This window comes from Centrocercus urophasianus, unplaced genomic scaffold (assembly GCF_019232065.1).
Source record: "Centrocercus urophasianus isolate 14NV4802_14NV808 unplaced genomic scaffold, USGS_Curo_1.0 seq_11, whole genome shotgun sequence".
Classification (NCBI taxonomy): Eukaryota; Metazoa; Chordata; class Aves; order Galliformes; family Phasianidae; genus Centrocercus; species Centrocercus urophasianus.
In genome coordinates this window covers 83887601-83901575 of record NW_024884253.1, presented here as the reverse complement: position 1 = coordinate 83901575, position 13975 = coordinate 83887601, and the positions used below count along the sequence as shown (strand labels likewise).

Here is a 13975-nt window from a genome sequence, read left to right as displayed (position 1 = left end):
CCACGGTACCTCATGGTACCTTTGTATCAATCCCTGTGCCAGTACATGGAGTCTGGACCCAGCACACTTAATTCTGTAGCTATTACTAAAATAAATGCCTGTGCTGAGACAGCTGCAGGTGGCTGGCTGGCAGCTTGACTGCTCTCCTGTGACCAGCCAGCTGCAAACGTCTCACTTCTAACGCGGAACAGTGCTTTGCTCAGGTGTCACATTTGGAACCAGCTGGGGGGGTCCGGGGGGTAAGGGGTCCCGAGAGCTGGGCCACGCTCTGAGGCGCCACTGCCAGTGGATGACAAGCAGGGACTGGGGCACAAGCGCTTGAGGAAGCACCCTGCAAGCCCTGACTTCCATCAACAACTTGCCGGGCAATGGCCGACCCTCTACGAGCCTGCAAAGTTCGGGGCGGGAAGCTGCGCTCAGCCCTCAGGGCCGGGCCGCGCGAGGAGGTGGCGGTTGGTCGGCGGCCATTGGCCCGCAGCCGTCAGCCCGCCGGCGCGGCTAGGGCAGCGGCAGGGGAGTCCCCAGGGCGGCGGGCTTCCCCACCGGCGCGGGTAGCGCCAGGGCCGCTCGGTCACACGGAGGCGCCATTTCCTCTGCCCTTCCTTTGCCCTTAAGCCGCCGTGCCGGCGGCCGTGCCCGCGCCTCGTCCCGCACCGGCGGTCTGCGGGCGGGAGCCGCGTCCCCGGCCGTCTCCCCCCGCTATACAAGGAAACAAGGAGGGGGGAGAAGGGGCAGCAGGCTGCGCGGCTAACACCGGCCCGCTCCTAATAAAGCGATGGGGCCCGGCAGCTGCGTCGCGCTCCCCGCGCCCTATAAATAGGCTCCGTGCGCGGCCCGCGGGCTTTGGCCGCCCCGGCTCGGCAGGCGGCGCGGCGCAGCGGAGCGGAGCGCAGCGGGGCCGCCGCTGCCGCCAGGAGATCCCAGCAAGATGCCCCGGGTAGACGCAGACCTCAAGCTGGACTTTAAAGATGTCCTGCTCAGACCCAAACGAAGCAGCCTCAAAAGCAGATCCGAGGTGGGGGCACTCAGCATGCTTTCCCTGCTCAGCCCCTAAGTTCCCCAGCCCTCCGCCCTCCTTCCTTCTCCGCTTTATTTTTATCCCCCGCTCTAACGTAGTCGTGCCCTTCTCGATCGAAACGCCCTTTGCGAGGGGGGTGGGTGGATGCGGCGCTGCTTTTGGGAGCGGGGGGGTGTGGGTGGAGGGACCGAGGTTCTGCCCTGTTCTTCGGCGGAAAAAAAAAAAAAAGGGAAAAAAAAGGGGTCGGGGGGGCTGCCTGCTGCCGACAGGTGCCGCTGCGGAGAGCGGGGGGAGCCGCGCTGTGTGCCGGCTGTGCGCCCCGCAGCCGGGGTGCGTTTGCGTCCTCCGCATCCGGGCCCGTTGGGCAGCGATCCGCCGCTGACACATGCACTGAAAGTGAAAAGGCGACCGTGGCTCAGCCTGCCCCGGGCTGCGAGCATGCCAGGTGGCAACGGGAGCGGTGGGCTTCGTTTCTCCTGTGGCCATTGTAACCCCTCCCGTGGCCTGCTTTGCTCCTCCGCTTCCCTTTTGGTCTCGGGGCTGCCCTTAGCGGGGAGATCCCTGCTGCTATCCCTCATCTCGGATCAGGGGAGACCCCAGGAAATCCTGTGGGGATTGCCTCCACGGAAAAGATGGCTGCCTCCAGAGCGAAGGTGCCTTCTGGTTCACCTCGCGTAACCCCGAGGCTGAGAAAGGATTTACTTTGACTGATGAAGGTTTTACTCTGTGCTGGGGGATGGAAAGAGGATTAAGCTTTTCTCCAGGGGAAGCAGAGTTGTGAGAGACTGAGATCAAGGGAATGAGGTAGAAAGAGAAGCCTGGAAAGGGCAGCAGGCGTGGTTGTGTCTGTTAGGGGCGTGTGGATGGAGCTGGGGGCCAGCAGCTGAGCTGGAACGTTCTTGTCACTGACTAAGATTGGAGGGACCTTCTCAGTAGAAGGGTCACTTCAGGTTAGTCTTTCCTAAATTGCATGGAGTAATGTCCAGGCTGTGTGACTCGTGGTGCATAGCTGCTGCTTACAGGATCCGCAGTCTCCTCACACAGCTTTTAGGCCCCTTCTGGCCCTTTGCTTTCAGCACTCACAGTCCCTCTCTAAAAGTCACTGTGCCAGCCTGGCAAACAGGTGGAGCTGTGCTCCAGCGAGTGGCACATCGCTCCTTCAGAGTGCTTCTGGATGTATATTTAGCAGTGTGCAGGCTGTGGATAGAAGGGTTGCTGGGAAGGGAAAATGATAGGGGGAACATGAGCTGATATGGCAGGGTTGTAGCGGGTGGCTATGATGAACTGTTAAAAGCATTTCAGATGAGAAAAAGTGCGTGTCATGTGGGGGGAGGGAGTGGGTCAGTGGAAACTGATGAAGGTTAAGAAATTGGACACCATCACTGAGGCTGAAGCTGTAGGAATAAAGTGTCTGTGAGAGCCAGATCTGAAATGGACAGCCACAGTCTGCCTCAAAACAGGAGTATAAATAAATAGTGCTGGCAGCGGAACAGAGGTTGCATACTACAGTGCCTCTTACCCAGCAAGCTGCTGCTTTGAAGCTTTTATCAGCAAGGGTTTTGTTTTTTTGGTGTGAATGCCTTAATTTGCACAAGGCTAGCTTTCTGTGCAGTCAGCTCCTTACCCAATTTGGGCAGTTTGCAGCTCTTCTTGAGGGTCTGCTATTCTGATACTTGGTTTTGATTCCATGTGCTGCCTTCATTTTCTATCACTGCCTTCAATTTGAAAAGATACCAAAAGTTTGAATTCAAACTCAGGGTAAAATTGTTGACAGCAAGGACTGGAGTCAGAGACTGTAGGAATACAGCATTGTCTGTCAGTGGCTCCTTGGCGATCCCATAACCTGTTACTCTTGCCTTTGCTGGATTTAGCCTCTGCAGAATGTCCCATGTAAGTGCACTGGCCTTGTAGCCCTTTAATTTTGAATTTGTAAATTTAAATAAGTCCTGGGAGCTTTACAGAACAGCCAAAGCCCCCATATTTTCACATGCCTATGGTCTAGGTAGGAATTTAAAAAAAAAAAAAATCAATTTAATGATCTATTTCTTTTTTCCTGAAGGAACATTTACTGTTGTTGAAAGATGGTGAGCAGTCCTTGAATCTGAACTTATTTTTTCTTATGCACAGAACAATAAGCTGTAAATTAGCTTTTTTCCACTCAGCAAATAGATCTGGGAGTTGTAGACCTCTGAAAGCATCAGCTCGGCAGCATTCAGTAAGACAAGGAGGTCAGAAGAGATAGTAGGGGAACTTGATATGCTCATCTTGCATACGCAAGAATGTTCTTCACAAGACTAGTGTACCATGCCAGAGCAGCTATAGAAAATAGCAGCAAGGGTATCAGTGGTAGTGCTTGCTTTCCAGATGAGGAAACAAAAAGAAACCCTAGGACTATCCAGTATGGAGAAGCAGCAACTGTGGTGGATATGCTAGAACTCCAAGAAGCGAGGAGTGAAATAAAAAAGGTGAAACTGATAAGTGGTTGCTGGTTGTCTCTTGCAAAAGAAGATGCAGGAAGCACTAAATGTAGTTAGGAGGTAAAGGTCATGCTTTTTATGTAGTGAATAAATAAGCTTTGGAATTTATTGCTATAGAATACCATAGAGACTGAAGATGTGAATGTTTTCAATAGAAGTACAGGGCAAGTTTTTTGTCCATGAGTGGCTATCTAGCTCAGGAGATCGGGGAGGTTTTTGTCTTCAGAGGTCTCTAAACACTGTCTTCTTGGGACCTGGGAAGGTAGGCTAAGGAAGGAATCTTTAAACTTGCCTTGACTTTGATGCTTCCTACCCAAACTTTTGGTATTGGCTCTTTGGGGAACTAGAGCACCACATACAGCCCTCCTGTAGCATTTCTCCTTTTCTTGTACTACAGAGCTCTCATTAATGGAGGCCCTGCAATTATCCTACACAAATACTGTTGTTACAGTATTATCAGCTGAGTGGATAATTGCGTGAGGTCCTTCTAACTGGTTGGCTAAAGGAAATCATGTATTAAAAGCTACAATAGATGAAAGTGAGAATTGTTGACATTAATGGCCTCGTGTTTCCTGTGTAGCTTTGCATCTTGCCTCAGACTTTTCTTAAGTTTGCTCATCTTAAGTTCATTTGAAGGATACTTTTCCTCTGTACTCGTGTAAGGTTGTAGGTCTGGTACCCTTGTCTCTGTAGGACTAGTTATGTGATGCTCTTTTTTTTTTTTTTCTTTTTCCTTGTTACTAGTTACTAATTGCATAAAAAGTGAATGAAATACATTAAATGTTTTCCTTGTACTATTTCCCCTTATTAGCTGCAGCAGAAATTGGTAGAAGAATGCTATGTCAGCAGAGATGGGTGGAGAACCAGGCCTCTCTGATAGTGAACGGGAAGAAGGGCGAATCTCAGTTAAAATATATCTTAGATTGTCCTCTACGGTGACCCTTCACTTAGGAGCTTCAGCAAAATGAGAACCTGATCCATGATGTGCCAGTAGACGCAAAGTTGCTTCTCTTAAACCAGTGATGAAAAAATTATATACCACTGTATTAATCAGTCAGAATGTAGCCAGAGCTCAGAACACACTGATTATATGACCAATAGTACTATGTTTTTTATATTGCCTGCTTACTGGTTCTGGACTTCAGGCAGATCACTGGCTGTTCCTGGATTAAGGAAGTGAGGAATAATGAAAACTATGAAGAAGCCTTCATTTTTCACACTGTCGTTTCAAAAACTAAACTAGTATCTTACTGTTGAGCATGTCTTAGATGTCTTTTCCATTTTGCAAGGTGCTAAGCAGACCGGTGGGAGCTAATCACATTTCGGTATTCCTCTTGCATTAGAACAAAATACCTGATGTTGCTGCAATCATTTGAGAATGCTGAGAAGAATTAACTTTGAATGCAAAGGCTGACATAGTTGTAAGAAATTAACTTAGAAATTAGCTTGCCTTATGGTTTAATAAACAAAGGTATGATTGTTCATACTGCATAGCCAAGAGTAGCTGGCAGCCATAGCAAAGAGTGAACTTGGTTTTGAATTATTATGTTGTCACTTATTTAAAGAACGGGACAAAGCTATCTATGCCCTGGAGTCAGAGGAAATTCCAGCTCTTACTTCTGTGGAGTTAGGATTTCAGCTCTGGTTTCTCAGTCAGCCACACAAACAGCTGAAGTTACTTCTGTATAAAATCATCCACAGTTGTCGCTGTTTTCTTTCCCTGTCTGTCTCTTCCAAACACATCTGCATTATGCTTGTTGTTCTTTTAAATATCAACCCTCTTTTTCTTCCACAAGAGCTCTCTAACACAAAAAACAGTACTTTATATTTTGTCATTTGGAAAGCAGAGGTTGTAACTCATAAATGAATTCAAGCGAGGCAATAGTTGAATGAAAGGAGGAAGATCAGAGAATTTGAGGAAAATTAAGAAGCACTGTTCAAACTTGCTGTCAGTGAAATGGTCACAAAACTCATTAGGATTCAATGAGTTACTGAAAAGAAGGTGTGCTCGTTTGTTGCAGGTTGACCTCACGCGCACTTTCACCTTCCGCAACTCCAAGCAGACGTACACAGGAATTCCCATTATAGTGGCAAACATGGACACTGTGGGAACGTTTGAAATGGCTGTGGTTATGGCTAAAGTAAGTCTTGGTTAATTTATAGAAATTAACGGTTGGGAACTCAGTGAGTAAGGGTAAACAGCCCTTGTTAATTTTGAGCTATGAATGAGAATGGGGCCGAGGCCCATTAGCAATAAAGGTGTGGTCTTGCCTCAAAGCAATTTTCTACATTTCTACAGCAGCACCGTGGCCTGGAGAGAGACCCACATTAAGAATGTTAGTAGGAATGATTACTGGATGTAGCTCAGCTTCAGGTGGGGGACTTCTAGAGCTTAGTTTTTGATGTGTATATATGTTCCATTGCAGGAAAAAAGCTAAAAAAGGCTTTGAAAATGTGGGCTACTGAATGAAACTGCAGCAGTCCGGAGTCTCTAGTTAATTAGCCTCTGGCCTCAAGCCTCACCTTAATCTCTTACAGTGGATAAGCACAAGCAAAATATTGACCATAACTTTATTAACTGTCAGAAACCTGATCCTGAAAAGTTGTTCTAGTATGCTAAGCTACCTTTGGAGAGCCATCTGGAGTTGTCTGGTCCCTTATTCACTGTTATTCATTGCTATTCTTTCAATCAAGATGAGTCTATACTTAAAATGGGAATTTCTGATATCCTGTTTGTTATTCCACAGCTGAGGGAAAGATGATTTCACTTGGACATTAATATAAGTTCTCTTATTTTTGCTAGCATGCAATGTTCACTGCAATTCACAAGCATTATTCTCTGGAAGAATGGAAACTGTTTGCTGCCAATCACCCAGAATGCCTTGAGGTACATTTTCATACTGTAAATTATTATGGTTTATTGCTTTGTTCTGAACTCACATACCTTTGAGGTCTCTTGGGAATACTGTTGTGAAGAAAGGTTTTGGGGAATGAAGGTATTTGCTCTTATTTAACACATCTAGGGAAGTGGCTTGTCCTCTTTGACTCTTTGAATCCATTTTGCAAGTACTTATGTTAAGATGCAAAAAGCAAAGAGTATCTATTCTTAGAAAGGAAACAGAAACACCCTCAACAGACAAGAAGGAAGCATCTGGGAATTGATCTGGCTGCTGGCCTTTTGTTCCTGGTGGGAGCAGTGATAGTGTTGGGAAGGGAGAAGCCCAAGTTCACAAATGTGAATCGCACCGCGTTAACCCATATGAACTGACCCTGCGTGCCCTACTGCTAGGCAGAGTCTTTGCTGTCAGGTATGAAAGCAGACACAGAGCCCGTGGGCTGGAGTGGCCCAAGTGCTGGACTGAAGTAGGGATAAGTTTTAAAGTTGTCAGTGTATGTATCTTCCATTTACCTCCTTGCACCAGTAGAAGAGCAGGTCTAGTTATCCCCAGTACTCCTCAGTTTGGCACAGTTTTGAAGTGGTCCTGTATGGAGAAGAATACTGCATAGCTGTATTGTATCCTTACCTTAGGATTATGTTGTATAGACTATTGATTACAGAATTGTCTGAAAGTCAGTCCTATCACTTAGGTTCATCAAGATTCCTTTTTGCCACCATAGGTTAGCAAGTGATCCTAGGAATGCCTGAACACTTTGGCACTTACATAGCTCTTTGTGGTTCCTAATCACCAGAGCAGGCTCTCTTAGTGATTAAATTCTGACTTGCTCTGTGGCCTTGGATCTTTGTAGAGGTTTTTGGGCCAACTGCCATGGAAACTATTTTTCTAGTGTAGGGAACTTTTACAAAGACAAAGGAGGAAGCAATCTGCTTGTTTTTGATAGTAGCACGCCCTGCTTCAGCGAGGGGGTTGGACTGCAGCCTCCAGAGGTCCCTTATAGGCTGAACTGTTGTGTGATTCTGCAGGTCAGGGAAAGGTTTAGTGAGCTTAAATCCAAATCCCTCTCTATGACACTACTTCAAATTTTGCCACTGTTTCCCTGGACCTACACCAAGTTTAGAGCTTCTGTGTCTGTGTTAATGTAAATAGAGCCGAGCATTTGTTCAGGTGATTATATTTGACTGTGATAAGCCACTTGGGAATGAAGTGCTCATAAAACAGTAACCTTGCTTTGTTTAAGATCCTGTAAACAAAACAGAGGCAACCTTCCTGGTATTGCCAGGAAGGCATTTATTTAATATTATATACCGTGACTTTAATCTTTCCAGCACAGGTTTCCCTTGAAGTCTCCCCAAGACTACGCAATAGAAGATGTACAAGGAGTATTTTCTGCAGTTTTTACAAATCACTGCTCTGTTTTGTTCTCCCTCTGTCTTTCTAGCATGTAGCAGCAAGCTCAGGTAGTGGAAAAGCTGATCTGGATAAATTAACAAGCATTCTAGAGGCCATTCCACCTATCAGATACATCTGCTTGGATGTGGCAAACGGCTATTCAGAACATTTTGTGGCATTTGTGAAGACTGTCCGTGCCCTGTTCCCAAATCACACCATTATGGTAAGTCTGTAGAAAGGTTGGAGGATGTGTATGTGAATTCTGTCTGTGAAAAGGGCCTGCAGTTTGGCTGGTAGGCATTGAGAGCCCTGTAGTAGCTCCACCAATTTCTGAGTCCTCGTTGGAGGAAAAAAAAAAAAATAAAAAGAGAGAGAAAAAGAAGGCTGTCTGAAACATCTTGCTTCCCAGACAAATGTATGTGGACAGATACTCTTCTGAGAATACAGAGGGCAGCTCTATTCATCTCTCAGTTCAGCAAGGTGTTGACTCTTAGCCAAATGATGATGGTTTAATAACATGTTGGCATTGTCAGTCTTCCATTGCTGAAAGTATCTGTTCAGTGTGTGCTCTGATATAGCAGTGTGATGCTGAGATTTCGGGCTGGGTGGATCCAATTTTTCTACTACTCCCATTCTCCTTCCTACACCAAATGCAACCTCTGATGATAAAATATGTAGGTTTATTTTGGTGATTCCGTGCTCAGGTTTGCTGCAGGAACGTGCCTACATCTGTGGTCAGTTGAGGCTGATAGCTATTTCCAGCTGCTAGATCCCTAGTTGAACGTAGACTAACCCTTGCTTACGAGGAGAGCCATGGGTGTCTCGTGTAATTGTGAAGGAGATCATGAAGGAGAAAGCAGTCACTGCCAAAGCTTTTCGTGCCCCTTCTGTGATATTCCTGTTCCTTCTCTGAGTCCTGCTGCCATTCCTCCTCTGGTCCTTTTGCACTAAGAGTAAGGTGTATGCATCTGGAAATGGGAATACTTGCAGCAAAGCCATACTTTGACTTGTTTCTCAGGGCTTTTGATGGAATGAGTTTGAATTTGGTTTCAGGAAAATAGCAGAAATTTTCGAGCAGCAGATTCTTAATCAGGCTACCAAACTTTCTTCGCACCACTGCTGCAAAAAGTTATGTGCTTAGGCAGCACTTTCCCACTTGTTCATGCCAAGCATAACTGTTTGCATATAAAATAAGTGTGGAGTAAAAATGATCATAAGTTCACAGTTTGACTTGGTTCAATAGGGAACTGCATGTTCAAGCAGCTCACAGAAGACTACGTTCTTTCCTCCAATGTCAATAGAAAGCAGCATTCTTGCCTGCTTGAATGATGGCAGCCCTGGAAAATTGAGGTGATCTGAAATGCCTGGCAGGGTTCTAGGTTACCATAGGCTAATAAATAGGCATCCTTCATCACCCCCCTGCAGACGTGGCAAGCTTTTTGGTATGTCTCTGTTTCTTATGACTTTGAGGAGAACCTTTGAAAGTTTGAAGTGATAGTTGTGGGTTTTTAGAGCTGGCTACGTCACGTTCACAATAGTGAGGGAAGGAAGTGTTTCCTTGCTTTGGAATTAGTAACACTAGTGTTGTTATTACTCCAGTGTCTTTGGCTTGAAGTGTTGTAGGAGGGAGTTTAAACAATTAAAAACAAGAACAAACAAACCAAACCTCTTCCATATTAGTTCTGGTGAGAAAATTGTAATCCCCTCTTCCACCTCCCCATAGACTGTTGACTTCACTAGTTGAGGAGGGAACTCAACTGAGATGAATTGCCCAGAAGGCACTGGTGTAAGTGCCAGAATCGGGTTTCAAACCCAAATATCAAATCCAAGGTCCTTATGCCAGTCTCATCCATCTTCCACGTCTGTACAACTTTTTAGTACCTTTGCTTCTGTGACATAAGTTTTTTCCTCCTCTAAGTCTTGATCTGAGAGCACAACCTGTTTAAAAACAGACACGGGCCGTGACTTGTTCTCTTGCCTTCTCTGACTGTGGCTCCTCTCTCTGATTGTGGCTTAGTATGACTTAGTATGACTTGTGTTCTTCATCTCCTGCAACAGGGACAACCTTTCATTCCTAAAAGCATGCTAGCAGACTTGGAGTGTTCAAAAACCTTCTGTTTTCGAAAGCTTCTGAAGTCTGTGCAGTCTCCAAAAGTCTCCAGTTCAGCTAGGGAGGCACACTTTTACCCCATTTCCAAATGAGTTTACTTTGCATTCTGCACAAAAATGGCTTTCTGAAGCTGTTCCTGGCTGCAATACTCATCTAGACTGTTGTTGTGGTACTCTGGAAGACACGTCCTGCTGCTGCCTGTTCTCTGGCAGATTTGATGTTGTACTATGCCTGCTGTTGTAGCTTTCAAACAAAAGAATTAGCAGTTAAATACAAGATATAAAAGTAAAGGAGCTTTCTCATAGCTGAAAGTGATCTCCAGGACCTTGCAGGCTGTCTTGTTTGCTTTCCTCAGCATGACCATTCATTCCATAGTCAGCTGCAGTGCAGTACAAAACAATAATCCAATCCCAGGTCTCAGGGAATATGTGCTCCCAGGGGCCGTGTAATGGGTTCAGCTCTGAGGCTGAAATGTGACGTGCAAGGCAACTGTGATTAACATAGTACTCTCTGGGGCCAATACTCCAGTATAGATGAAGGATGTTTCTTGCATAAGTGCTCTTCAAGAGCATGTTTCTCCTTTTCTAAATACTTGCTTTTGTAATTACATTGCCTTATTTTTTTTCTGCCCTGGCCTTTTGTACTGAATTACAAATATCAGTTTATCCATGAAAGATAAATGATAGGGAACACAGGTGGGAGCGAAAAAGGACTGCATGAATTGCCTAGAATTAGATTAGATTGAGGATGGAGGAAAAAGCAGAGCTTCTGAGAGCTGCGTGGATTTGGCTCTACTTCCCAGAACTGAGAGTAATAGTTCAGCGGGGTGTTAAGCTGTAGCATAGCATGACATTTTTGGGTTGTGCCTCACATTGATGTCTAAAGCAAAATTTCAGTTGACGTTAATGATGGAGGGACAGAACCTTTATAGCAGTAAGTGTAGTTGTTATTTATTAGTGTAATTGCTGGTGTTAGGGTTCTTCCATTTTACTGAGGCTTCTTTAGCAAGCTAAAATATCACACCAGCAAGCCTTCCCAAATATTTATTCTGAATTTTTTCATTGTGTAGTTTTCTCTGTTATACAGAAAAAGCCATGGTGAAAGGAGCAGAGAATGTAGCAAAAAGAAGAAGGCTGAGGCAGGTTCATGCTTGCAGAAGGAGAAGCCCTTGCAAGATGTGGGCCAGAGAAGGCAATCAGAGCTGCAAAACCAGAAGCAAAGGGAAACAGATGGGGCCAGAAACCATTGTTCCCTTCGGAGTCAGTGACAGCACTTCTCATGGCCTCAGTGGCATCAGAATTCAGTTGGAAGAAACCATGTGGGTGCTTCCCAGTTTCTCTCTGCAACAAGCAGCAGTCAGTTTAGTTATGGTGTTTCCATATGGGCTGGAGTCCCAAAGCTGAGGCCAGCTGGAATCTCAGGTCAGAGACAGTGATGCTGCCAAGGCTGTCTTGGACTAGTCACTGTACTGAGCACAAACACCCACCTGATGTGGGCCAGCCTAGGAAAGGGCATCATCCCTACCTTACTGTGAAGCACCCCTTACTTTGGTGGGTGGGAAGTGTCCTTTGGCAGTGTTCTGAGAGTGTGGAAGCACAGACTGTGCGCTCTCCTCTAGGATACAAGAAGAAAGTTTGAGAACTGTTGTCACAGACTTTTCTACCCAGCTTGATCCATTGCCATTTGTCAGCAGCTTTCAATCAGTGCAGCAGTGTTCCTGTCTTAGTCAGTGAGAGTTGATATTTATAGCAGGCTTTTATGAGGCACAGTATCAAATGCCTGACTGAGATTCAGAGGCACTACCCTACTGTGTTCACTAATTTTACATCTCTGTCAGAGAAGCTGTAGCCTTTATAATCCTGTTAGGTGAAATCTTGATCCCACTAAAGTCAGTAGTGAAACTCCTTTTGACTTTTGTGAGGTCAGGACTTCCCTCAGGTTTGACCCACAGTTTGGTCATCACAGGTAGTGTTGGAACGAGCCAGGGTGGCACTCACTGAAACCTCACACTAAAGGATGGTACAGCTGAATGTCATCCTGAGCACATAAGGCCAGGCCCACAGCCAGAGTAATTTGCTAGAACTCCTAATAACTGACCACATTGAAAGCATGCTGGTTAGCCTGAGCTGCAGGGACTTGCAGTTGTTACTGATGCTATTATTTTACTGCCCGAAGTAGCGAAGTTAGATTAGTGATAAGGTGATTAAGGGTATATTTTTTCAAGTAAGTTGTACAGCAGATGAGCACTGCATTAGTATGTTGAGCATTGTTTTTGCTAACACAGTACATCCACCAGTTGTGTTTCCTGACTGCTTTTTACTTCTTCGCACAAGTTCCAATTACTTTGCTTACTTTACGTTCTTAGTTAATTTTAAAGGAGGTTCATCTCTTTACTCTCAGTCTTTTGACATTCGTATTATCCATCTTTTGGTTTTTGTTTTTTTTTTCCACTTCCAGTGATCTGTTTTTATCTTGGCGGTGGGCCTTTCAAAAGCCCTTTTACCTCTACTCAGCTGTCATGCTGGCATCAGTGATAAAACAGCCATTGGTTTCAGTGGAAGCAGAGGTCAGCTGGATGTGAGACAACAGCTTTCCTTGCTCTTCAGCTGTGATATTACAGTTCTTTCGCATGCAGATAGTTGTATCTCTCTGACAGTATTTTTTGTCCTCTTAGAGGTCTGAAAAGAGAAGCAAGCCTGTCATCAGCAGGCTGAAGTCTGCTATGTAGAGCTTCACATCTTCCCTGAAAAGTTGTTGAGGATCTGCAGATTCAGAAATACTGAAACACACTGGTGTGTGCACATGCATTCCAGGAAAAAAAACCCGCATGTTGGAGACATAAGTGCTTTTCCCTGTTAGGATGAACATTTTGAGTCAACGTATGCGGTTACAACATTCTCTAGCAGTGATTTTGCATTAAACGTCTGGTTAACGCTTCTGAAGAGACAGCTTGACAACCTGCCACGCGCTGCTAATAGGAAGGCACTGCTGTTCAATTTAAATACAGATTTGATCCTAAATCTCACTGAGCCACTGGCTTTAGTATGTGTTTGCTCCTGTTGACAAATCTGTCGCATGTGCTCCAGTATTTCACCAAGTCATAACGTGCTTCACAGATAATCATCTGCTTTCCCAAAGTAGACTGCTTCCCAAATGTAAGCAGCATGCTCTCTGTCACCTCACCCTGGATTGTGTAATGCTTAGTGTAACAAATTGCCACTGAGCAGAAAGAAAGCAACACTTAGCTGGAAATGCTGTACTTACATATTCTCAGTTTCCCAATGATTCTCTTTTATTATTTCTATTCTTTTTTCCTTAATCAATATCATGCCATCTTGAGAAAAGTTAAGTAGTCCTGTGTCATACACCACAGCTTGCTGCCTAGATTTGTCATTGTTTTTTCAAGTGCCTCAGATTGTGACTTGCCAGCTGTTTCAGGTCAATGAAAGTGAGGAGTAAAATCCATTAAAAGGAAATAAATGATGAATTAGAGGCCAAAAAACAATAACAGGAGAATAGGCCTTGCCTGATGCTTTCTGGCAGCTCATGTTAACCTCCACAGATGTTCTGTTTCAATAAAAATGAAGCAAATATTAAGTAAGTGTTTCAGGTTTTGCTTTCTGCTCTGCTTTTATCAGCACTACTACAAGCACTTGCTAAGTCCTGAAAAATTGTTACATAAGAGATTTTTCTCTAGGTCTTAAATTCAATCTTAACAAATGAATTGCCCATGTCAGTACAAGGTTAAAATGGATGATGTGGGCAACTGGAATCATGTTTCATGTAAGTTTGTTATATACAGTTATATACAGCTTTTGCTCGTTAGGAACATGCTGTAGACATTTCACAAAGCTGGGATCCAGAGCAGACTTGGTTTTGAAACATATCTCTTGCAACCTGAACTTACTGGACGAATCATGAAAGTAATTAGAGTCTGAATTGTACCTGTATAATCTCTTTAATTTTAGTGGTGTGTGCAGAGAAGAATATGGTGAGCTATATTCTCTCTGACTATGTAGCTTAAGAGGTAAAAGATCTGGATAAAACTCTGTTGCCACAATTAGTCTTTGCTGCACTAGTC

At 44.8% G+C, this 13975-nt stretch overlaps 1 protein-coding gene across 1 annotated transcript in view; it reads left to right on the top strand.

The window, feature by feature from the left end:
* The first annotated feature begins 876 nt into the window (after positions 1-876).
* The window catches only part of GMPR (guanosine monophosphate reductase), a 40541-nt gene continuing 27442 nt past the window's right edge, over positions 877-13975 (top strand). Inside the window, exons 1-4 of the mRNA XM_042840039.1 lie at positions 877-1015; positions 5517-5636; positions 6299-6382; positions 7834-8007. Coding sequence (XP_042695973.1) covers positions 929-1015; positions 5517-5636; positions 6299-6382; positions 7834-8007 — 465 coding nt within the window. The 5' untranslated portion in view covers positions 877-928. The remainder of the gene's footprint in view (positions 1016-5516; positions 5637-6298; positions 6383-7833; positions 8008-13975) is intronic.